The sequence below is a fragment of the Coenobita brevimanus genome, chromosome 35, assembly GCF_032717465.1.
Source record: "Coenobita brevimanus isolate Jiangsu-jjx chromosome 35, ASM3271746v2, whole genome shotgun sequence".
NCBI classification, from domain to species: domain Eukaryota; kingdom Metazoa; phylum Arthropoda; class Malacostraca; order Decapoda; family Coenobitidae; genus Coenobita; species Coenobita brevimanus.
Window position 1 is genome coordinate 8,216,900 of NC_136988.1, and position 26,770 is coordinate 8,243,669.

The 26,770-nt window shown below is 41.9% G+C and overlaps 1 protein-coding gene across 1 annotated transcript in view; it reads left to right on the plus strand.

The window, feature by feature from the left end:
• Nucleotides 1–26,547, plus strand: part of LOC145396145 (sodium-dependent multivitamin transporter-like) — an 88,875-nt gene extending 62,328 nt beyond the window's left edge. Inside the window, exons 9-10 of the mRNA XM_080269588.1 lie at nucleotides 32–186; nucleotides 26,362–26,547. Of these exons, the coding sequence (XP_080125714.1) occupies nucleotides 32–186; nucleotides 26,362–26,547 (341 nt within the window). The remainder of the gene's footprint in view (nucleotides 1–31; nucleotides 187–26,361) is intronic.
• The last annotated feature ends 223 nt before the right edge of the window (nucleotides 26,548–26,770 follow it).

Genomic DNA, 26,770 nt, shown 5'->3' on the forward strand with positions numbered 1-26,770 from the left:
GTCCTTACTCATTACAGTCGTTCTTCCACAGCTGCCTTGGTCGGGGTGATATCGGTGGGCGCGGGTCTCTTAATGAGCAGCCTGGGCAACATCTTCCCCTTACTTCAGTTCTTCACTGGTGCTCTGGGAGGACCCCTGGCGGGCACCTTTTTGGCTGGCATCTTCCTACCCTGGGTCAATGGAAAGGTAGTGGTGTGATTCAGTATCGACGGTGAGAGAGAGAGAGAGAGAGAGAGAGAGAGAGAGAGAGAGAGAGAATTTCTGGCATCGTCCTTCTTTTGGTCAACAGCGAGACAGCAGCGTGGTTCCGTACAGACGGTCCCTTCCTTAAGATGTTGGTTAAAGAGAATAAAAGATGTATCAACGCATTCAGAAAACCTGTCTATCTGTCAGTCTATTGCCAGATGCCTTAATCCCATAACGGGTGGCCACAAATAAATCTCCTCCTTGTCGCCCTGGATCCCGCCATTTCAATGCCCTGCTCCCAGCTCATACCCCTCTGTCTCATATACCTCTCCACTTCATCCCTCCATCAAGTCCTTGGCCTTCCCCTTCCTCTCCCCCATTCACCTCACTCACATACAGTCTCCTCGCTAGTCTCTCGCTCTCCATCCTCTCCACATGGCCAAACCATCTAAATGTTTTTCTCCCAACGCTTTATATCCATCAGTATCCACACCACAACGCTCCATCACTTCCTCATTTGTCAGTCTGTCTCTCCGTGTATGTCCACATGCTCCTCCCAGATAACTCATTTCCACTGCTCTCACTCTTGATTTGTGTCTTTCCAACAAGGTCCAAGCTTAACTTCCATACGTTTGAGTTGGTATCACAATACTGCCATGCAGTGGCTTTTTTACTTCCATGTTCGTTTCCCTGCTTATTAACACTGCTTTCAGAGAATCAACCTTTCTTCCTTCTTCTCCCCTTTCAGGCACTTCACCCTCCAAACTTCCATCCATACTCATAACATTACCCAAGTACTTAAACACACTCAAATTTTCCATTTGCTCATCATCCTACCTCACTGTACATCCAGTGACTTTAGTTCTCTCTAAGACCATAACTTTACATTTTCCTACATTCACCTTTAAATTCCGTTTCTTACACACTCCTCCAAACTTATTCACCAAGCCTTCCGATTCCCCTTCATCTTCGCTTAACAGTACAGTGTCATCAGCAAATAACAGTACAGGGAGTTTCCAAACGCAGCCCTCTCTAATTAGGGCCACTCCAACGTCCACCACCCTACCTTGTATCCATTGTATAACCCCATCCATAAACAGATTGAACAACTGTGGAGACATGACACATCCTTGATTCAATCCAACTTTCAAATAGAATATTTCTCTTAAGTTCATTATCCACTTGTACAGTAGCCTTAGCCCCCTTTATACATGCTCTTCACATCATTCAACAGCTTCCCATGTACTCCGTATATTCTCAATATTTTCCACATTCCTTGTCGATCCATCCTGTCATATGCTTTCTCCAAATCCATGAAGGCCTCATACAACTTCTTTCCCTTCTCTAATAATATTTCCACCAAAGACCTAAGAATGAATATCTGATCTACACAACCTCTTCCCTTCCTAAAACCTGCCTGTTCTTCTCCAACTAATTCCTCTGTTATTTCCCTAACTTTGTCAATATGTATCCTACCATATACTCTTTCTATTACACTAAGAAGAAACATGCTTCTGTGATTACCGCACACTTCTTATTCTCCTTTTCCTTTGTACAGGAGAATAATTATACCTGACTTCCAATCCTCCGTGACTCTACCTTCTTCCCAGGCCAGTCTGCACGTCTTCCATATCCATTTTACTACTATATTTCCCCCATGCTTCAACATTTTACCACAGACACCATCATATCCTGGGGTTTTCCACATTATGCCTATCTTTGTTGTTTCCACTACTTCGAACCTACTGATTTCTTGCTCTCTTGTCACCTTTCTCCTCCCAGCCATTCCCCAGGCACTTATACTCTCTTCACTTTCATTCTCTATGTTTAACAGTTCCTGAAAGTGTTCTTTTCATCTGCTCAATTTTTCTCCTTTCTACACCAGCAAACTACGATTTTTATCTTTCACTCCCCAACTAACATTTTTATCACCGTGTCAAACTCTCTTTACCTCTTTCCACATTTTCTTACATTCCCTACACTTTACAGACTCCTTCCAAATTCCTCATCCACTTTCTTCTTACTCTCTCCTACTAATCTCTTCACCTCTCTGTTCCACTTTACATATAACTCTCACTTCCGCCTTTCAACTTCGTATACGCCCCTGCTTTCCATCCACACACTAATGCTATCTTCTTTTGCGCCACAGCTTGTCTTACCTCTTCATTCCACCATGCTTTCCTTGCAACCCCTTTTGTCTTCTCTTTCTGCTGCATATCATATTTACCCAGTCTCTGCTCCACCTCTCTCTTATATTCTGCCTTTTTTTTTTTTTTTTAACTCTTGAACCTTTCAATCTTCCTTATTTGAACTACTTTCTCCTGTCCTTCCCTCCTACTATTCCTCCACTGCATTTGAACCTTGACTTTCACAGCCACCATGTGGTGATCAGCAAGTCCAATCCCTCAACCTATGTACGCTCTTGCATCCATTACACATCTTTTCGTTTTGTCATCCACAAACATAATTAATCATTGCCTTCCTTTCATTCATTTCACCATCCACCTTTCTCATCACTCATCAGATAGACCTGTGGATCATTTTGTGCCTAAAGAGAGTACTGGCTATCACCAACTCCCTCCCTGCACAAATGTCCACTAGAGCACTGCCATTCTCATCCACTTCTGTGGGCGCACCCTACTCACCAACTACTCCATCCACCTTCACATTCCCTACTTTTCCATTCATATCTTCTGTCAAAAACACTCAATCCTTTCAAACTTTTCTGTTCACAATTCCACATTTGCCCAAAGCTCTTCTTTCACTCTACTTGCACGAGCTTGCGTTTGTGCATACACACACAGTCGACCACACTTGTAGTCCTACTGTCAATTTTACCCACACAATCCTTGAGTCAGCTGATTCATACTGTCTTATATTCACCTTCCATCTCTTCCACACAGCAATATATATCCTTTCTTTTGCCCTCTTATTCTCACCTACTCACGCACATATACTCCATCCATCGTCCCACTCTTTCATATTCCTAAATATTTCATTTAGCCTCAGTTATTTCACGTATGTCCATTTGCATGCTGAAGCACCTGAACGATCTCTTTCACCTCATCATTCGCAGCCGTTACATTCCATGTTGGAATCTGTACCATGTCCTTTGTTCGGTCCTTAGTCGTCACCAGTTGGTCAGTCCTGGTCCGAGTCTTTCTGTCTGTATTACCGTATCAGTTAGTTGTTTTCAGGGGAGGGGCACTAACCCTTCGCCAACCCTCTTGTTGTCACGCAGGGAACACTGTTTAAAAATTTATGAAGTTATCTCCCAGCATTGTAAATCATTTCCTGGTTTGCAGGAAATCATTTGTCTTGCCACTCATTGTAAAGCTACTGTAATATAGACTACCGCCACAGAAAGTGATTGGATGATGGACGCCCCCACCTACCACGTTCAGGAAATTAGAAACTTGCAGAGTACTCTCAGGAAACAGGATTTCTCTCTCTCTCTCTCTCTCTCTCTGTATGTGTTTGTGTTTGTGTGTGTGTGTGTGTGTGTGTGTGTGTGTGTGTGTGTGTGTGTGTGTGTGTGTGTGTGTGTGTGTGTGTTTGGAATGAACGTGTGGAGGTCATCTCTGTGCTCCAGTCACCGTCCGTCAACATGATCTGCAACTCCTCAGTTACGTTAATTCCCTCACTTAGTTGGGTACTTGGGTAGTGTGATGAGTAAGGATGGAGGTTTGGAGGGTGAAGTGCTTGAAAGGGTACAGCAGGGAAGAAAGGTTGCTGGTTCCTTGAAAGCAGTGATAAGAAACAGGGAAGTGAGCATGGAAGTGAAAAAGTTACTACATGACAGTATTGTGATACCAACTCTAACGTACGGAAGTGAAGCTTGGACGTTGTTGGAAGGACACAAGTCAAGAGTGAGAGCAGTGGAAATGAGTTATTTAAGAGGAGCCTGTGGAGTCACATGGAGAGACAGGCTGACGAATGAGGATATAAAGGAGCGTTGTGGTGTTGATGTGGATGTGATAGGAAGCGTTATGAGGAACACACTGAGGTGGTTTGGCCATGTGGAGAGGATGGAGGGTGAAAGACTGACGAAGAGAGTGTATGTGAGTGAGGTGGAGGGGGAAAGAGGGAGGGGGAGGCCGAGGATGAGACGGAGGGATGGGGTGGAGAGGTATATGAGAGAGGGGGGTGTGACCTGGGAGCAGGGGCGTGAAATGGCGGGGGACAGGGCGACTTGGAGGCGATTTGTTTGTGGCCACCCCAAACGGGATTGAGGCGTCTGGCAATAGATAGATAGATAGTTTTCCGATATAGAGCAGAATTCGTAGTTGGCTTCGGTGATATCGTAACACCTCTTTTTTAGTGATTTATTTTGCCCATTGCTTCTCAGTATTCTCCTTTATGTTACTGATGGAAACTCAGATTCAAAATTGATAAGCTAAAAGAGAAGGCTGAGATATAAGAAGCAAAGTAATTCGCATAAGAAGAAGTGTTTCGCGTCGTCTGCCACACAGAGTACAACACATAGAACCTGTACCTGGAATTTCAGTGATTTCCTAGGGCCTCTTCCCTATTAGTTTATGTTGCACATAACATCTGATTATCTTAAATGATATTATAATGGAAACCTAATGTGTAACGTGCCAAGTACATCTCTAAAGAAAGTGTTATGCGACCTGACACGCCTCTCAGAATATGGTCCATGTTTTAAGTTGGTTCGAGACCTTTTGTTACACCTCTCATTTCGAGATTTATTCTGAAATTTTCACCTTCCAGTCCTGAAGGATGCTATCGATGCAAAACTACGCCAGTAATATTACGATTTAAATTACCTATAAGATGATGTCAAAGTGTAATATGCAAAATAAATCATTTAGGAAGTAGTCTCAATCACGCACTCGACTCACCTCCTTGCTTGAGACTGTCAATATGTCACACATTATGTCCTTAATGACTGTTTGGCGGCTAGCGAACGTTTAACACTTTATCACATAAAAGTTATGATTTTCTGTCAAGGAAAATAGGTATATAATATAAGAAGGAACCCGCTTAATTAATACCTATACAACATGTACTAACCATGCATTCAGTGATGTATTTATATTTTCTTCGTGTTCTTGTGTCTACCTATCTCTCCATCCATCTACCTATCTGTTCTCTGCCATTTGGCTGCCCTCCCTCCAACTCATGCCCTTTCTCTTAATCAACTTTCCATTTCAGTTCTCCATCACAAAATTGGGTCTTCCTACTCCTACTCTTCTCGCCACCTCACTTGCATACTCTTCTAGTCAGTCTCTTATTTCCATCATTTCAAACTACCAAGCTGTCAAACAAGGTAGCTAATTTAATGGCACCTTTGTCTCATTAAACTGCTAAAAAAAAAAGCTATACTGTACCCTTCTAGTGCAAGAAGCCACTCCTAATGTAAATATAATAGTGTGGTATTAACCTGCCCCGTCCTGTCGACGTATGGGTACGTTGCAACATTTTGCATTTGCCAGTCCCGACGACGTACTGGTACGTCGTGCAATTGCAAGGTCCCTAATTTGCACAATTTTCAATTTCCACGCGTGATTTTTTTGTATGTATACACGGGACACCTTCCTCTATTCCTCTACAAGATGCCAAGCATGGACAATGCCTTACACTGCATAACCTCCCCCCCCCCGGATGCCAATGTCTCGGCAATTCACCTGTTACCAGTGACCTGGCCAATAAAGACATTCAGGGCCAGAGTGATTCCCCAATCAATGACAATGTGGAGGACAAAGTTTACATAGCATTAGAGGAAGAAATAGTCAGAAATGATGATCAGGTAATGTGGCAAAAGGTCAGGTATAGTGATGAGTTAGTGAGTGAAACAATGTTTATAATGCCTATATTACTGTTTGAAAACCAATATACTCTCGTACTACATTTAAATTCGTACCAAGTAAATAAATAAATACCATTTATGAGTGGTGTGAAATAGTTACCCTCCCATAGAACTCGTTTTCTTTGGTGCCAGCCTGTTAGCAAACCCAGTCAGGTAAGAAGGTACTGCTATCTGGATCGAGTATTTTAAACCTCAGGTGAGCGATTTCTCTATGAAATTTCGATGTTTCTCACCAAAAGTGGAGGTTTTGGCCAAAACAATATTTTTCGAAAATACCTCGGGATTGGGGGGTGTCGGAGGTGCGAAATAGCTCAGGATGTGACGGGTTAAGAAGAAGGAAATGTAAATACGCCAATGGATTCGAAGTGATACTTTAATATGCCGATTAATCGTTACCAACAATTCAGTCACATTTTGGACCCCCGACATATGTACCTGAGTGAAAGATTTATTGCATCAGCAAGAAATGGGGGCAGGGGTCGGGAGGAAAATTCTTTGGATATCTCCACCAATTTTGAAGTTACGAGAAATATAGACAGCAATTTGGAAATCGCATAATAATCCTCAATTATTTTCATTTCAAAGATAACCCGTAATTCCCAATAGTTTTTACATAAATAGAAGAAACGATTTTTTATAAGGCAGATTAGCATAACAGCCGGCTGCGCAAGAAGTAACGTCTAAGGTTCCGTGAGTAGCGCAGCAGTATTTTCCGACGATTGCTGAGAGCAACCAGGTTTCGCCTTTTCAAAACAAATAATACCTTGTGTTTGGCCTTTTTTGGAAATTTTTGACTGAATCTGAGTCAAACTAATACAATACCCTAATCGACAAAAAAAAACTCAGACTTTCTGATTTCTGATTCGAATTGGAGTGCACCCAGAGATTTGGTGGAACTAATTATTGTGAGCAAAAAGCAAAGTCATTACTATCCTGCCTGGTCCCAAGCCCTAGACCTAAAAGTAATACAAGAGGAGTATTGGTTTTATGAAGTGTGAGAGAATATTTCTGGTGTAATCTGATAAGTTCGTTTTAGTGTTTTCAAGTCAGGAAATCAGAGGAAGATGATGAGCCACATGAGACAATATTCAGCACTGCCTGACTTGCTAGCTCGCTCACTCAAACATGTTCCACACTTTCAGTGCGGACGCCTATTACATCTTAAATAATAATAATAATAATAATAATAGTACTATTAGTAGTAGTAGTAGCAGTAGTTGTAGTAGTAGTAGTAGCAGTAGCAGTAGTATCATTGTTCTTGTTGTTCTTGTTGTTTTTTATTGTTGTGTTCGAATTGTTCATTTAATTGTTTATTTATAATTACTATTTTTTCGTGGGTCTGTCAGGGTGCGACGTTGGGGCTGCTTGCATCTTTCGTCTTTTCTGTATGGCTGACAGTCACCAAGTTCCTGAAGGGCAGCAAATCACCTCCACTGCCCCTGTCTACAGTTGGCTGCTTTAACTCCACCCTGAACTCTACTGCACTCTATTCTACACTCTTCACTACCAGATCTACGACTCTCAGTCCTACAGCGACCTCTACTCTTGCAGAAGACTCCCTTTTGCTGCGGTTGGTGCACTTCCATATTTCAATAAGGCTAACACCAGGGTATTTGGTTAAAATGAGTCAACATAATATGACTCCCCCCCCCCCTAAAAAAAAGTTTTTTCTGAAAAGCACTTTGAAGTTTCTTAAGCGCAAAAACACGTAAATAATTTTCTTTTAATATTGGTAAAAGTGATATAAAATCTGTAGAAAAACTTTGCTAATCGAAAGTGGTCCTAGATCAAGTGAAAAAAAAAAAAAGTTGAAATTCCATTTCTGCCTGATACTGAAAGCCTTCCCAAACTCGAGTAAACCCATCCCTACTAGCGGTTCACCTACCAAAGGCGCTGAATCCCAGAATAACATTGTCAAGCTTGAAAAAGGGAAGGCCAAAATTATGCACGTGTTTAATTCAAAACATACCTTGAGCTAACATTTCATTCTGAAATTTTGGATTCATATAGTGGAGGCCAAGACGACTCGAGCCGATTCAAGTCAGTTTGAGCAAGTCAGTCCATATCAAACACTTGTTTTGTCTACATCAGTTAAGTGAAACTTGACATTCTATTTTCCCCAAGATTTCCATAACTGAAATTCTTTGTAAGTAGTGCCAAATCCTACTTCCTGACCTTCAGAGCAGATGACCTGACCTCGTTTAGGTCATTATCAGACAGTTATGATCAGACGAGAGATCTTGCAAGAAAAAGGTTTAAAACACTTGAACCTAAATCAGACTCCCTGATCTCCCCGCTGCTGTTATATGTGAGTGAAGTCATCATTGTTTTATTCCCTCACAGCAGTTACAATGTTTTACTTGCTCTGCTAGATATGAGTATACAAGATGGACACCTGTTTACTTTCTTCTAGTCTTTTTTCTGGTTTTAGAAAATTTTGACTCAAAACAATGTAACATCTAATTCTGCCCACCTACAATGACCCTTCCCCCCCTCCCTAGCTCACCACCCAGTACCATCTCTGTCTATCTCACTCACCAGTCCCCAGCCGTTCTATTCTATTTTCTAGCCCTCACATTGGAAACCTAATCAAGATTCCCTCAGCACTCTCTTCCCAGCTGAATGAAATCGTCTGGCGTTCGCCAGAATTAAATTGGAGGTATGTTCTCAGCTGAATGATTAAAACAATTCTTTTCCCACCACCAATGCCGATCGTCACACACTGTCCACCTTGCAAGGTGTGCTCATCCCATTCTACTCCACCACCCACTTTCATCCCCGTTCATCAACCTCACCCACTAGCTTCTGCTGCTCCACATTTTGCTTGCATCCTAGAAGCCTACCTGCAACACCCGTCTTTACAGCATAATCTTATCCAAGGTTTTCTCACCGCCATCCTAGTCCTTCCTACCCACTCCTAGAATGAATATTGATTCCATGGCCAAGAGACATCTGAGTGTCCCTCGTGCATTACGAAAGTTATTCCCTAGGGCATGAAGACATACATTCCTTCCTCTCATCCTCTGACTCATGCAAAGAAACAAAACCTTGGTTTAACCAAGCTTGTTCTAACGCTTTCCACAACAAAGAGGAGGCCTGAAAAAGATACTAGCGCCAACCCACCTCAGAATCTTGTCTCCCTTCTTTTTCTGCCCAGCATCATGCTAAGCTTGGTCCTTGCTGCACCAAGAATAATTTCATTCGTACTAAATGCTCTCAACTTTTTTATTAAAAAATTCCCCACTCCTTGCACATTGTCAAAACCTTTTTAGCAGCTTTATTTCATCCTCCTTCTCTCCTCGATTCTGCTTTGATTGCTCTGCACCTGTTACTTCTGTGGAAATGCAAAACTCTGTGCCTAGACTTTCTCCTCCAGTTCAAGCCTGGTCGATTTCGGTGCTGTTCCTCCAATTCGTACGCCGTCTGACTTCGTCATGAGTGACAATACAATTTCTTCACTTGATGCATTTTCTGCTCGTACTGTTCTCAGTACTCTCAAGGCGCACGAACTGATGACCTTTCCTGTAATTTTCAAGAATTGTGCTTCTGTGCTTACACCCCGTCTAGGTTATTTTTTTTTTCACTTATGTCAAACTGCACACGTCCTTCTTAGCGGAACCTTGCTCTCACTCAGTCTGTCCCTAAAAATGGTGGTCGATCCCAAGCATCTGTCTATTATCTTATTGCTGCAACATCCTCTGTTTCTAAAGTTTCTATATTCTTAACAAATATATTTTATAACACTTATTAAACCTTTATTCTGATTGCTAGTGTGGGTTCCGCCTGGGATGCCCCGTTTGTGATCTTCTCACCTTTTCAGTATCCTTGTCATCCTCCTTTTGGGACATTGGTGAAAGCTTGGCCATTCTACTTTACATCTCAAAGGCATTTGACCGAATTTGTTATGAATCTATTATTTCAAAACTGCCCTTTTACTGTTTCTACTCTTCTATCTAAGCCTTCATCTCTAGCTTCATTTCTAGTCGTTTTATAGCTTCTGTTGTAGACTGTGTCACGGAGTTTTTAAAATAACACGGTAATTTTGAAAAATGGTTAAATGTTATTTAATTTGATAATAATATTCAATAATATTGAAGAGCAGAGACAATGATTGTCTTGCTACATCAAGCAACGATTACTTTACGCTGATTTGCTAAGATTCTCTAAGAACGAGAATTTATAAACTTTCTCAACAGTACACAGCAGAGACTAATTACTCACAATTGCTGAATTACTGTTCTGTTAGCCTCTGGAGAAAGTTACATCACCCCTGACAATAAATAACTAATACTAATAATAATAACATCAGGTTCTTGCTGATGCATTAACTCCTGGCACAACGGATTTTAAGTTAATACAACAAGACTGGTCTAAGTACCAGTTATGAAAGCAAAACGTCTATGCAAGCTAGGAGCTATGTGGGAAATAAGCTTAATTACGGAGAAATGAAACAAGAGTTTACTTACATTAAGCTCAAGAAAGGAACTGTTAAATTTATTAATCACAAAAAATAAATTTAACGTTACAATTCAAATCAATTAAATGAGACGCACTCGCTCACTCACACAAAAGCTAAATACTTACGCCTAGGGAAAAACACCTTAACTAAGCTCTTAAAACTACAAAATACACAAAAGAAATACCAGTCGATGAATACTATGTATCACCACTAAGGTGGGAGTACTGGGATTAACTGTACTAATGGAGCTTGGGGTGCTAGCTGACCTCTCCACCTCTGAGCACAGACCCTTTCTCCGTCACAGCAAACACAAGACTGAATTCAAATAATGTATGGGCAGGAAGCAATGAGCCACCGGAAGAAGGCGTGGCTAACGGTTTATGCAAGCAGAGGCGAACGATAAAGAAACAATTGTATCGTCAGTAGCGCACTTAGTGACGTATTAAATCGGTCACTTTTGAAAGTGACGAATGATTTGAAAAGTATACCCCGAAAATGGAGAGAGAAACGGTTAACTGAGCGATACACAGTGAGTTTTCCACTAATAGTTCGTGGCTTCTCACAAAAAGGAAATGTCGCGAATTGATTCGTGACATTACGCCCCATGAAAATTAAATCTTTCTTCCTTCAGAAGAAAGATTTCAATATACATACATATAAATCCTAACTCAGTCACACAAGATTCACACTGTGGTATGTGTGCTATCCTGCTACAGGAGAAAGTCGCAGTCGCCAGTGAGTGAAAAAACCTCGTATTTACGTTAATAGAAGCAAGCTTGAGGGAAAAACTCCGTGACGACGGTGAAAATCCTGTACTCAGGTCAAACTGAGCGAAAATTCGCTACATTTACACTGACAACTAATTGTTGTGTAGCGTGGTGTATGTAATACACGGTGTAGGTGTGACAGTTGTAGTGTAACTGTACCTACGTGTAAAATGACACAGTAAATAATATGGCTACGACGAAGGCAGAGGAGAAGAGGCGGCAGCGTGCGGCAGACGATCAGCTGGTCCGCACAGCAAAACTGCTACACCCATTGCTGAACCTGCAAAACCAATTGAGGTGGAGCATCAAAAGTGTCAATGAGACAAAATTTTATCATGTTACAATTACTCTCTCTGCCTAGCAGTCAGTGCTACGACGTACATTCGAGGTCGCCATTAATTATAGCACACGATTATGTTTCGACAAGTTGAGAATCCCTGTGCAAACTCGGGTCTTCCATAGCCTCGAACCGCACACGGGTCCTCAACCTGTGCCTTAACCTACAGTACTTATATTAATATTGGGAAGCTGAGAATCCTTGTGCAAACTTGGGTCTTCCATAGCCTCAAGTCGCCTCTGCAGAGTTCTCACTTCCCCCTTAACCTACAATACAATACTTATATTAGTACCGGGAAGCTGAGAATCCTTCTGCAAACTTGGGTCTTCCATAGCCTCAAGTCGCCTCTGCAGAGTTCTCACTTCCCCCTGAACCTACAATACAATACTTATATTAGTACCGGGAAGCTGGGAATCCTTGTGCAAACTTGGGTCTTCCATAGCCTCAAGTCGCCTCTGCGGAGTTCTCTCTCGAACTTCCCCCTTAACCTACAATACTTATATTAGTACCGGGAAGCTGAGAATCCTTGTGCAAACTTGGGTCTTCCATAGCCTCAAGTCGCCTCTGCGGAGTTCTCTCTCGAACTTCCCCCTTAACCTACAATACAATACTAGTATCGGAAAGCTGAGAATCCTTGTGCAAACTTGGGTCTTCCATAGCCTCAAGTCGCCTCTCAACTTCCCCCTTAACTTACGGTACATAATATGTATGTACAGGCCCTGGACATAATGTGTCCTGTGGGGCCAATGGGCGAGACGTCAGGTCTGCACCCACTTCACCACTACCCTGTCTCTCAACTGACTCAGAGATTACAGGTGTGGTTATGAATGGCATAGGAAGGGCATGTCCCTGATTAGTGGTGATACTTTGGCACACACTACAGGAACGGACAAAACTATCTATGTCCCGTCCCATCCCTGGCCAGAAAAAGTCAGCTCGGATACGGCCCTGGGTCTTCCTTTTGCCCATGTGACCTCCTGAGGCTGGACAATGACCCCATTGTAACACTGCTGGGCGGTACTTGGCGGGAACGACAAACTGCAGTCGAACCTCGCCCTCGGGTGTTCGTGACTCACGGTAGAGCCGTCCTTGTTTGCAAAGGAACTTGGCTCGACTCCCGTGAATACTTAATCACTGACCCTTTTGTTTATTCCGCACGGCAGCAAGTGTCGGGTCAGAATATTGTTCTTGTACAACAAGTTGACTACACATCAGATCTTGCGGCGATTCAATGATCACTGGGGTGACACAATCTGGAGCCTCAGCCATGGCTCGTGTTACCGCAGCAGCCGAAGTCTGAGTGGCGCCATCATCGGAGCAACTATCCTTGGCTCCTTGAATATTGCCTACTATCAAGTCAAATAGAGGCTCTGGCATGACAACTGCAAGTGTCGTACCAGTATAAAATGGAGATGCCACCTGGATACATGCCTCAGGGAACAATCTCACTGATCCATCAATAAGGCTTGCATGGATCTGTCGACCTGTATACTGCTCAGGCCGAACTAGACTCTGCTTGACAGAGCAACCTGAGGAACCATTGTCTCTCAGGACCTTCACAGGAATGTCTCCCACAAACCCTGGCTGAACAAGGAAGGTACTGTCACCTGTGGGAGGGCCTGTGGAGGAAGCAGCTAACCACTCATGAGGCTGCTGAATTGATGTGGCAAACATTGTGCCTTGAGGGTTATATACTTGAGAAGATGGAACATTGGCCATCTGTGGAGGGGGGTTCACTGTCACTGTGGGACTAGTGAACTGTGGGGAAGTACCCACACTGGTAGGGACGTGACCACCAGGCTGCTGCTGAGGAATGAAGGCTGCATTCGCTTCCTGCCTCTTTTGAGCTGGTGGTGGAAAAGTTTGTCCCGACGGTCGGTTGCGTGGCTGATACTGCTGCTGGTTAGGGTACTTGTTGTACCTCTTCCACTCAGGTTTCTGAGTGTTTTGCCCCTGGTCCTTCCACTGCGGTTTTGGACCTTGGCCATTATTCTGAGAATGACCTTGGTGCTGGGATTCAGTTTGAGACGGCTTCCCAGACTTATCAGGTTTTCTGTTCCAGGTGTTTTGCTGCTTGCAGTTTGATACCCGTATGCAGTAAAGAATGCGTCAGCCTTCTCTGCCATTTGGCTGGCATCTTTCACCTGGCAGATCTTAAGCTGTGCTATGAGCTCAGCAGGCCACGACCTCTCTAGCTGTGTACGCAGCATAAGGTCAATTATCCCCTCACGCGTGGAAGGAGTTTCATCTTTCTCCATCCACTCATTTAAGTAAGCTGTGAGACGATCAAGGAACTGAACAGCTGTCTCCTTGTCTTGGAGACGAGCTCGCATGAACTGAACTTTGGCGTCGTCTACTGTGAGACCATACGCCTTAATGAGTGCAGCTTTCATCATCTCATATGTGAGATTGTCTCCACGAATTCTGTGGAGAATATCGAGGGCAGGGCCCTCAAATAGGCTAAGAAACTGAAGCCGCTTAGCTGCCTCATCCAGTTGATATAAGTCTGCCATGTCCTCAAAACGAGCAATGCACGGCTCGATTCGCTCGCTTTCCTTGTATGAAGGAAGCTTGATGCGTGGGGTCGCCAGGACATGTGCAGGGAGAGCGCTCGTGGAGCTTGAACCAACTGCACCAGATGTGTCTGAACCCAAGGAATCTCGCTTGAGCTTCAGCACTTCAAGTTCATGTTCTCGTTCTTTGTCTCGTTGTTCACGCTCGTATTCGCGCTGTTCTCGCTCGTGTTCGCGCTGTTCTCGCTCTTTTTCTAACTCGAGCTCGCGTTGTTTCTGCTCGTATTCGCGCTCTTTCTCACGCTGCTCTTGTTCATATGCACGCTCTCTTTCACGTTGTTCGCGCTGTTCTCGCTCGTATTCGCGCTGAATCTTACGCTCTTCACGGGCATCATTCTCGCGCTGCTGCTCCTGATGATGCCGTGAGAGTATATACTCTTTAATTTCGGTTGGGTCCGAAAGACCCATTTCTTTGGCTTCCTGTAAAAATACAGTAGTAGCCATTTCGCTAATTTATTAAGCAAACCGAAATTGAGTACTGACTGCTTAGCGACGAATACTAATAAACAAAAATAAAGAGTACAGACACAAGCTAGTGGTGACCAGTCTTATCCAGTTAACTGGCAAAGAATAAATCAAAAATGTAAATGACTGGGAAGACTCAATAATAAACACAATGGTACGGCGACTTCCCAGAAGCGAATAAAATTGTCTGGCGTTACCAAAAATAAACTAGAGTTAAGTATTCTATTGATTAATAAAGCAAAATTCACTTGCTAAATTAAGGGTAAACACCAGTAAGCTTGTGCCTATAAACTTTAATGATAAATACCTAAATATGAATGAGTGAGCACTATCTCGTGAATAGCTTTAGAGCTAGGAGTTAATATCCTGGAATGAGGTCGCCAATTGTCACGGGGTTTTTATAATAACACGGTAATTTTGAAAAATGGTTAAATGTTATTTAATTTGATAATAATATTCAATAATATTGAAGAGCAGAGACAATGATTGTCTTGCTACATCAAGCAACGATTACTTTACGCTGATTTGCTAAGATTCTCTAAGAACGAGAATTTATAAACTTTCTCAACAGTACACAGCGGAGACTAATTACTCACAATTGCTGAATTACTGTACTATTAGCCTCTGGAGAAAGTTACATCACCCCTGACAATAAATAACTAATACTAATAATAATAACATCAGGTTCTTGCTGATGCATTAACTCCTGGCACAACGGATTTTAAGTTAATACAACAAGACTGGTCTAAGTACCAGTTATGAAAGCAAAACGTCTATGCAAGCTAGGAGCTATGTGGGAAATAAGCTTAATTACGGAGAAATGAAACAAGAGTTTACTTACATTAAGCTCAAGAAAGGAACTGTTAAATTTATTAATCAAAAAAATAAATTCAACGTTACAATTCAAATCAATTAAATGAGACGCACTCGCTCACTCACACAAAAGCTAAATACTTACGCCTAGGGAAAAACACCTTAACTAAGCTCTTAAAACTACAAAATACACAAAAGAAATACCAGTCGATGAATACTATGTATCACCACTAAGGTGGGAGTACTGGGATTAACTGTACTAATGGAGCTTGGGGTGCTAGCTGACCTCTCCACCTCTGAGCACAGACCCTTTCTCCGTCACAGCAAACACAAGACTGAATTCAAATAATGTATGGGCAGGAAGCACGAGCCACCGGAAGAAGGCGTGGCTAACGGTTTATGCAAGCAGAGGCGAACGATAAAGAAACAATTGTATCGCTCAGTAGCGCACTTAGTGACGTGCATTAAATCGGTCACTTTTGAAAGTGACGAATGATTTGAAAAGTATACCCCGAAATGGAGAGAGAAACGGTTAACTGAGCGATACACAGTGAGTTTTCCACTAATAGTTCGTGGCTTCTCACAAAAAGGAAATGTCGCGAATTGATTCGTGACAGACTGCAACCGATCTTCTTTAGAGCTGGAAATAGTGTGATGCTCAAGGTTGTATCCAGCCACCATTCTATACCCTTAACTGAGGGGTCGTGCAACATACTGTAAGGTGTTCTCACGCCAAGTCAAATGCCAGAAAGCAGGTTCAAAGTTGAGCAACATTCTTGCAACCTTAACACTTTTAATTTTGACAGTAAACGTTCTTCTCTTTCTAGGAAAGATTTTTGAGCGTAGATTGTGATTCTTATCATGTTTTGGCCATATCTATGGAATTAATATTATATATATATGTGTATATATATATATATATATATATATATATATATATATATATATATATATATATATATATATATATATAATTTTGTTGATATAATTTTGTTGAACTTTCAACCAAGTTTTGGGCAAAACTTGAATGCTTAAACAAAGAAACGAAAAAAAACATTGATTAGAATTTAAATAAGTACCATTAAACAATATGAATATGTTATGGCCCCCCTTAAAATGGTCATATGGGCAGGACTAAAAAAAATAAAATACAAAAACTGATTTCACCAATTCTCGAGTGCCCAGGAACATTTTCATCACTACCACAAGCACGACGGAACATTGTTACAACAGTAATCATATACGAAACCCCGAAAGAGTTGCAAAAGATGGCTGTAAAACAGTGAGAATCCCTTTTTGCTTGCTACGAACAGAGCACAACGGTAGGAACTGATGAATGGCGCGGCAAATATTCCCGCCAAACACAGCCACATACGGCCAACCAATCAGTAGGTGAGGCCTGTGGCCTGGCTACGTTCTCATTGGCCACAAAAAACACATGCACACACAGCCAAGACACTCTCATGGCCAGTACTGGGCAAATGGCGAGTAACTAGGACGATGTTCAATACTTTTAAGGACTTTCAACAATACTTCCAGTGGCAGAAGGTGTTCTCATCCAAGGCCACATGATAAAGTATGAGTGAATATAGTGTTATTCAACAAAAATGCATTTTCCGGATGGCTGGGCCTGTGGTCTGTGAACCTCTTCCATCATACGGCCCCTCAATTCATAAGAGGCCTTCTAACACTGTCCACTTGTATGCTAGTGACTCCACCCCTCATCTTTTCAGTTTTCTTCTCACAGCATCCATCACATCATTTATTTCAATAATCAAGGAATTAAACCATGGTATGCCCAATTTCTGACTTGGCACATATCTTTGATTAAGGCAAAAGTAACTTTATTTTGCTTAATGCATCGAAAACTCAGCTAATACATCTTTCAACATTCCAAAACCTTCCACCTGAATGTATGTTAATATTCAACAATCCTATATCTTTTATCAATAATCTTGGGGTTTCAGTCTCTCAGAAGATTTCATTGTAACTTCATATTACCTCTCTTGCAAAATCTGCTTGCAAGATATCAGATGTTATGCAATTTCATGCTTCTTCACCCCTGCACAGCTTTTCAATTTTTACAAAGGTTTTATTAACTGTTGTGTGCAGTACAAGTCTCTTATGTGGGAGAGGGCTTTTCTGCATGCATCTATTCTCAAAAGGGTGAACTGAAGGAGTGGAACCACCGGCTTTTCATCTTTTTAACGCCCGGCCTCTTACTGACTCCCTTCAACCTCACTCTTAGGTGCAATGGTGCATCTTTATCGCTACTTCAATGGTAGCTGCTTTTCTGAACTATCAGATTGTATCCCTACCCCATTACAGTGAGCACATATGGGAGCAACTCGCAACCATTAGCTCTGCAGTTATTTAATGCAAGAGTTAATCAGTATGCAATAAGACAACTCAAGAACTGTCTTCCTTTGCCTGTATACCATTCGTCCTAAGAACTGCAGCTTTTTAAGAGCAACGTGTCGAGATACCTAAAAATAAATGAATTTTTGTTTTTTCCTCTTTTAGTGGGAAAAATAATTTAAAAATTATAACAAGTTTAGTATTACAAGAAACCAATTTGCACGAATATTGCACGATATTGCCATAACACTTTTTTTGCACTTTAATTTTGAGCTCATCATTCCTGTAACCTGAGTTCATTTTCTTATACCCACACTTTTCCTTCATTGCATATAAGAGTCTCTTATGGAAGACCTTACTACTTTTCCATAAACTAACCATCGATGTGCATAGGTCTGCAGTAACTTTCATGGTTTTTGAGATCATCAAGTTTTTGTGTTGTGTCCCACCACCGAGCTGTAAGCATGAGTGATCTAAATTGCTCCGCTTGATAGAAGTATAACCTTATACTGTAGGGGCCTTTTTATTTTTCTAGATTGATGACTTTCTTTTCTTTACAAAGGAAATCAGTTGAGCAATTCAACTTGGCAAACTTGCAGTATGCCAACCATAATGCAAGGGGATGTGTGACCTCTCACTCTTACCTCCAAACGCTCTTCTACTGGTTCTTGAATTAATACGATATCATGAGGAACATCTTTTAAAGAAGCATCAGTTGAACAATGGCATTAAAGTACAATATTAAAATCAAGGTTATAATCTCATAAAAGAAGACAAGTTTGCTAAGGCTAATCATAAAGAGTGTGGAGTGTTATGTGGTGTGTAATAGCTACTTAAATTTGGAGTTACACATTTACTGATTAGACTACTCATTCAATTCATTATTAGCAGTGTTAATGCTCGACCCTCCCTGGGGCAAGCCTACTATGAAGTACCGGGTATGTTTCCAAATCAGCCCTGCACAGCAACACCAATGCAGTCTACATTGCACTACTGAAACACTAGTACTCTCATGTGAATATCATGTTTAGGGCCTCCAGATGTATAGAGTATATAGAAATGTATACTGTATATTTGAAATAAAAACATAAGTAACTACACAATTGTAACCCTCCATCTGATCAAGCACATACCGCCCTCCTCCTTTCACACCTAACCAAGAGCATAACGGCCCTCACCCCACCCCCTCAATCTTTTCTTTTAAAGGTGGGCATCAGGAGAATGCCTTGAGGACACATAACATGGGCCCCTGCAGATTGCTTGCATGGGCCACATTGAAATCTCTGGATATTATTTTTTTACTTTTTCTTAAAAAATAAATAAACAACTTAAGACACAACATTCTGCCTATCAAAATGAATCAGTTTCCTACAAGACACAAAACTATGTCAAGTTTCATGACTCTATAATGAATACATTCTGAGTTCAGACCCAGAAACAAAATCTTTATTCACAGCCAGCCGCCCTGCCGCCCAGCTCTACAAACGGACACCTATTGATCCCAGCGATAACAACACCCTTCACTGACTTGGTCAGGTGGAGGGTAAAAATAGGGTTAAAATGATAAGCAATGGAAACATTAATCGCTACATACCCTCCTCCTTCTCCTTCCCTTAATCCCACCAAGTTAATAACTACATGAAATAAATATTTCTGTGTAGTTCTGTCATGCCTTTTGGATGGTCCAGAAAATACATTGAACACTCTTGTAGTTTTACAGAAGACTTACATATGTACAAACTGGCTTTCTTTTGTTTAATCTCAAATTTGTGTTAGGTCCCACATTATCACTTATTTCCCCAACCCCTCAGCCTAGGACACTGAAGCTACAAGAGCTTAAAATTTTTATCATTTCACATCAAGAACATGGCTAAAGTTTCCTAAAACAGTCTTGCTTGAAATACCAACTGCTGGTAGTGTTTGTTTCACTGTTGCTTGTCTAATATGCTCCTGAATGGTCTGTGGGATTAAATTTTTGAAATACTACTGGCTGGAGAAGGACGGCGACTCCAGGGTGCTCAAAGCATTAATTGTCAATGTCACCATATCTTGCATATATATACACACAGTTTCATACACACATACACACGTACATATATGTATAATAATTTTTGTATTGTAGTTTTTTTTGTAGTTATATTTTTTTAAAATTTTTTTTTCAACCTTACATTATGTAACAGAAAAAAAAAACTAATTAACCTAAAGTCTCTAAAACTAATAACCTAACAGACAAATCGCTAACCTATACTAAATCCTAAAAAGACAAATAGCTGAACGTACAGTAATGATAAAAAGAAAAATACCTCGACCAACAGAACTCCATCGACTGCAGATATGTAATGCCTTTCTACATTACATACCTGCATTCATCACCAGGTATGTCAGTCGAGGCACAACCTAATATAGGGGACATCAATAGATAAAAGGGAACCAGACGAGTCAGGAACATTTCCATATACGTCAGCTGTTGGCCCTAATTAGAATAACTAAAGCAAGATGGTATAATGTATTTACATAATATGTACAACAAGTTAAGGACCTCGCCCAACAGACCGCCATCGACTGCAAGTGCCCAATACCTTTCTATATTGCACACTTGCACTCATCATCTGGTGACTGTCAGCCGTGGAACAGGGTTTAATGTAGGGGACATCAGTATTAGTAATAGGTCAATGGGAAGGAGGAACTTTTTCAAATATGTCAACTGTCAACCCTAATTAATGGTACAATAAATACATATTTACGGTTGATAAAAACCAAAACGATACAGGAAAAAAGTCACATCACTCTGATCAGTCTGGTCTCTCTCAAGAAAGCCATCAATTTATCAGTCATTAAAAATGTCCTCATCACCCAGGATGGTGGAAAGGGTGAAGGGGACGTCTGCTGTGCCGCAGTAATTTCTAAGTGAACCACGTTCACGAATAAATCGCTGACAGCGCGGGATGATATGTCTGATACATAACACCGCATCACAGATGTCACAGTGTGGTGGCAAGCATCTTTCCATGTTCGGTTTCATGTGTGTTACCATGGTGGCATTCAGCCGTAATCGCGCCAAGACTTTTTCCTCAAGACGACTGAGACAGTTGACAGTATCCCAGTCGCCCAGGTACAGCTTACAGTTTGGAATATTAAGTCTGGTCCACTGACCTTGCCACAGAAGATTTTTTTATTTTTTTCCAAGTGAGAGACTCGACCGTAGATCACGAGGAAAGTCCCAGGTCTCCTCGAGCTCTACAGCCGACTTTGCAAGCAAGTCAGCCTGCTCATTGCCGTAAATATGACAATGACCAGGCACCCAGATCAGAGTGAAGGAATTGTCGCATGAATGCAATTTATTAATAATGCGGCCCTAGATCTCATTAGAGTCCGTAGTACAAGAAGCAATTGCCTGAAGGGCTGATTTTGAATCTGAAAAGATGACAAATGAGTCATGTCGAGAAGTGAGAGCATAGTCTATGGCTTTGTCAATAGCAAAAAGTTCGGAGGTAAACACAGATGTATGAGTCGGCAACCAATACCTGAGGGCACATTCAGTCGACCACACACTAGCACCCACACATTCACTCGACTTGGAGCTGTCAGTGTACAATTGGTGGGACCCCATGTGACGAACAATGATGTTGCCTCTAGCACATTGGTCTTAGGTGCTGGGAGCCATGGACATCAACAGTAAACCTGGGTGGCTCCCAAGGCACTATATTTTTAAACACCAACTTGTCACAGTCACTGAGGTCCACACCAAGCTCCTGAGTCAGTAAGTGGAGGCGAATGGCAAGTGGCCGACGCACCCCCCACATAAGATGGTGGTATTGATGCAGGGGGGTACAGACCACATTGCCGATATTACTTTTCCTTGATGTTCATAGGCCATATGATATGGCCAGGTGGTCACAGCAAATACGGAGGGGAGGCACATTCGCCTTCACTTCCATACGAGCTACACGGTTACACCAGACAGCTCCAAGACACATTCACAAACATTTATTCTGCAACACATCCAATCCTTTAAGTGTGGCATCGGATGCCAAACTGTATACCTGTGTGCCACAGTCTAGCTTCGATCAGATAAGGGACTTATACACCATTAATAAAGATTTTCTGTCGGCACCCCATGTAGTACCCGCTAGGTACAGTCACTCATAAAAGAAAAGACCCCCCCTGCGTTTGAGGCAATCTAACTCGGGGTATTCAGTGTTGGTAACAGTGTATTTGACGTCAGCCATATGGGGGGATGAGGAGGGATGTTTGAGAGGAGGGCGGAGTTAATCTGCACGAAACACTGCTTCAATCCACAATTCGAGTCAAACATACATTATATCTAACTTGTTATGTTGTCCTTCACACAAAATTAACTTTATGCTACAAGAACAAAGAACTTTCAGGTGATAACAGAATCCCATACCCGAAACATTTATGCATTAATGCCGCACATGATGCAAATGAAACCCCCGGCCTCAAGGGTTAAATGAATGGTCTCGACACACTTCGAATGATCTTTGAATGAACTTCCCCCAAACGCAGCTGACGTCATTTACAGTGTTACCAGGACCGATATCATATTGGTTGAAAGGTGTCTTGGCCGGGGGGGTCGTTTATTTTATGAGTGACTGTACTTGAGGACATTTAACGGTTTATCACAAAAAGCAAGCAAATTATTAACATGAATTTTGAAGTTCAAACGACGATCAAAATGTATTCCCAAAAACTTTCCAGAATTTTGAAAAGGTACTGGCTGATTATCCAAAGCCAAGCACAAATTAGGTAGGTTACGATTAGTGAAGACTATGGCGGCATACGTAGGGAGGAAAAACTTAAATCCCCACTGCAAGGCTCATTGGTGGATAGAATCTAGGGCTGCTTGAATCCGCTCAGCCGAAAATTGTGCATTATGGGAAGAGTGCCATATTGCACAATCGTCAGCACAGAGCGTGTATTTAAGATTCCTTGGGATGGGAGCTGATGACAGAATATCATTGATCATAATACTAAAGAAAGTGGGACTAAGCACACTTCCCTGCGGCACCCCGTTCACGATATGAATTCCTCGTTTATGTAATTAAACCCATGGACTGAGGCAAAGAGGGGTGCTATGCAGGCTCAGTGGTGCGGCAGTATGACCAATTTAGCTACCATTGCAAAATTATTTCAGACATCATCATTTTGGAAGTGGCATTACATACTGTACACCCATGAAATAATTTTGGTCAACTCACAGTAAATACGAAGTTACCATGTTTGGAAATTTGCCCTTGGGCAGAAAACTGGCAAGTACACAGACAAGACTCACCCCTGAAGGTGCGTTGCCAGATAGATCAAGATAACATAACTTGAGTGTGATGCTCTCTTTCTGAAAATATATTTCATCTATCCCCCACTGTCATTCATCACTGTTGGCCATCCAATTGATTCCGTCGTCAAAAAACGTTTTTACAAGGCAGGTTAAGCTTTCCTTGGGTGCTAATACCTTGGTAAATGGATCATGAAGTGCTTGAATTTCCTTCATTGTAGCAACTATTATTTTATTTCATGGCTCCACCTAGGGGATAGAGATGAGAAATGGCACCAGTCCCATGAGAAACTTCATGGTGTGTTGGTAAAAATTTTTCTCATATGATGTAGGTTACATGTTTCCTGAGTTCACTCAGATAACGTGAGTTCATTCTTCTGGTGGACACAGTTTTTCATCTGGGCTACTAGATAATACTGTGTTTAATTAATATTGCAGTGAAAATCGAGACATTTCTTATTTGGCCAGCTATACAGTTAGCAACAGTTCAAGACATACTGTGGTTTACTCTGAATCCATGGCAAAGAATTTGGAAATATTGTTCCCTGTATTATATTTCCATAACCTCAAAGTTTAGTCTGTTATTCCAGTTAAGATAAGGTCATCTGGTAGCACCAGTCGAGCAGGGCAGTACTCCCAAGGTGGATGGAAAGCTGATGACAGGGAGAGCTGGAGCTCCCATTTCATCAGCCCTCAGGACTAGTTCCTGACCATCCTCCTTTGCTGAACTTTTTCAGTGTTTCAGTAACACAGAGAGTAGGCCAGCATGCTCTCCAATACAAGTTTCTCTAACTATCATCACTAAACTACATGCACAGTACACACAACACTTCCGTTTCAAAATTAAATAAAAGAAAAATGGCGTAAAACAACAATGCCTCAGAGTCCCCGGAGTGGGGGACATAAATGCCCCTACCATCCGTCCCTCTCCCGGTACCGACACTCTGAGTCGGTTATCACTAAACTCGGGTACACTATACCCAAACCAATCACTATGGACAATTCCCAGCCAAGCAGCAGCGCGATGTGACCTACCTCCTTGAGCATTCGGGGAACCGTGAGGGTACTGAGGGTCCCAGCATGTAATGCGAATGACGTCATAGGCATCGGGTATATTATACTCAAGTTTAGTACTCCAGGGTTAAGCTAAAGGCTACCTGTAAAAGACACTGCTTCCTGTAGTCCTGGGGAGAACACCTGAAATCATAATATTATTAGTTTTTTCCTTGTAATGCTGCAGCATCAACTTGAACTTGTTCAGGAGCTCTTCAAACCGGGTTCACATTACATCGTTGGTTCCTGTGTGTATGATAACCAGACTGTCATAAGTTGTACCTTCCAAATCAGTGTCCACAGTCTTAGTTACATCATCAAGCCTGGCACCTGGAATGCAATATTGCTTTGTTTTAGTTGGTGCTCTGCCACAGAACTCCACGACTGTCCACAGATGATTGAGTCCTCCACCAGTCGAGCCTCATGAGTTTCTTCATCAGAGTTAGCCAAATTTGGAATCTGTTGTAGGTGGTGACTGGTAAAATGTGTCACGTCCTTGACACTCTCACACCATTTAGCACTACCTGGAAATTATCCTGTTCCAATAAGAGTTGGTTAGTTTCAATGGCAGGAGGAGGGACAATGTCAGTGTTGCCTTGGGCAACAGCCGTCCTCGACCAAGGGGTGTTGCTTCCCTCCACATTGCTTCCAATGTTGCTTGCAACAAACTCCTCAAACGTATCAATCCTTCAAGTCATGATACCGATTCTGTTAGTTGCTTCAGACAGCTTTTCCTCAAGATCACGAAGGAGTTTGCACATCCTGCCAACAAAAAAACAGTCGGTAAAAAAAGATCCAGTGAAGCTACTGGAGCAGGCTGTGCTTGTAACGTTCCAGGACATTTTGATTGCTGCTGTTCGAAAGAACAGAGTTAACGGAATGCTGTCAAATGAAAATGTGTTATCACCTGGAATGAAGGTGCTAAGGATTTGTTAATTCCTGGATTACTGTACATGGGCACGGAAATAACAAAACACTAGATGGAGCAGTGCCTGTAAACATGGAGAAAATATAAATTTATTTGTAACTGAGAAAAAATATATATTGCTTGTAAACAAAAACAAGTACATATATGGTGAACCTTTTAAAATAAATTAACAGGGAGTTACTTTGCAGCAATGGTGATTCAAATGTTGAGATGCTAACTGTGTTTTCAAGTGAAATAAGGTAAGGGGAGATCTTCCTGCTAAGTATTCTAACTCACCATGAGATGAAAGAGAGAGAGGAAAAAGTTAACTAAGTAGTGGAAATAATGGTTGGCTAATGGTGGGAAAGTGGAATCAAAACTCTACTCACTAAATAACTGTAAACATGGGATATAAACTGTTTACACAGGTGGAAATAATGCAAAAACTAAAGGAACAGTATTCACTTACAACACTGTACACAAGGGAATGCTTAACATTAAATACACCAAGTATAGGTATACTGTACCACACTGCAGTTGTTTACATCTACCAGCACAACGGCGTCAACCACAGTCACAGATGATTGCCACTAACTGGTTAGATCAAGTAACAAAAATCGTTCCCACACTACTGTTAACATACAACAATTATATTTGAACAGTTTTATCACTCCAAAATAATGCTCAGTTCGAACAAAGACAAGTCAAAACATTGCAAAATTCCACTCAGCTTACAACGTCAGCTCGAACAAATAAATAAAAACAAAACGAAGTTCCACTCAGTTCCGAATGGTTATACTGGGTATAAAGTGTTCTTTCTGGCGAAACAACATACAGTTAACACTCACCCAATCATAGCTCTAAATTTACACATGGTAATACTCATCACTTCAATGAGAACAACACCCACTGCAGTCACTGTATTTGGCCCAAACGTAGATAAACACACAACTGGACAAAGCTTTGCACACTTAAAACACACAGCAAAACTCTAGCATACTCAGTACTTTCACACCTTACATTGGAATACTTCCTTCTATTGGAATACTTGTCAACAGAGATGCACTATTTGCACACGGAATAATCACTCAAATTCACTCAAATTGTGTACAAGCTGGTGGGTGAGAGCAGATACGACCTTCAGCAGCAGGGACAACGGAGCAAATGAGCGGGGACAGTGGAGCGAATGTGCTGTTGGATGTGTGTTAGACATGACTGTGTCCAGTTTAGCTAAGAATGGGCATACTTCCTCCGAGAAGGAAGGAAGTTACCATGTGGAAAGTGAAGTGTCTCGTCTTATGAACCCTGCCCCTTCAGACACCGCACTCAGAGCTTCAGGAGGCAGGGACAGCGCATGAGGGCGACAAATTTGCCTCTGATGAGGAAGTGGATGATCCAAGAGCAGGTAAAAGTGAGGAAGATGATGGTGAGGGTGGCGTTAATGTTCTCCATAAATGCCGCCGCCCTGTCGTACCACCAAGCATGTGGGTAGTGCATCATTGACAGTCCGCATCACGACCCTTGTCACCATAACCCAGCACCTCAAGGGCTGTATCACCACAGCCTGGCCCTTCTAATGTAAGAAAACGGAGGTCTGTGGCAACAGTTCATCAGCATGCCAAGCCAGCATCACCTCATTAAGTCTCAGCTACAGGTGAGTCATTATCCCTGTCCTCCACCACCTCAACCTCCACCTCGCCTTCTCCTACCCCCCTGCCCGTGGCTG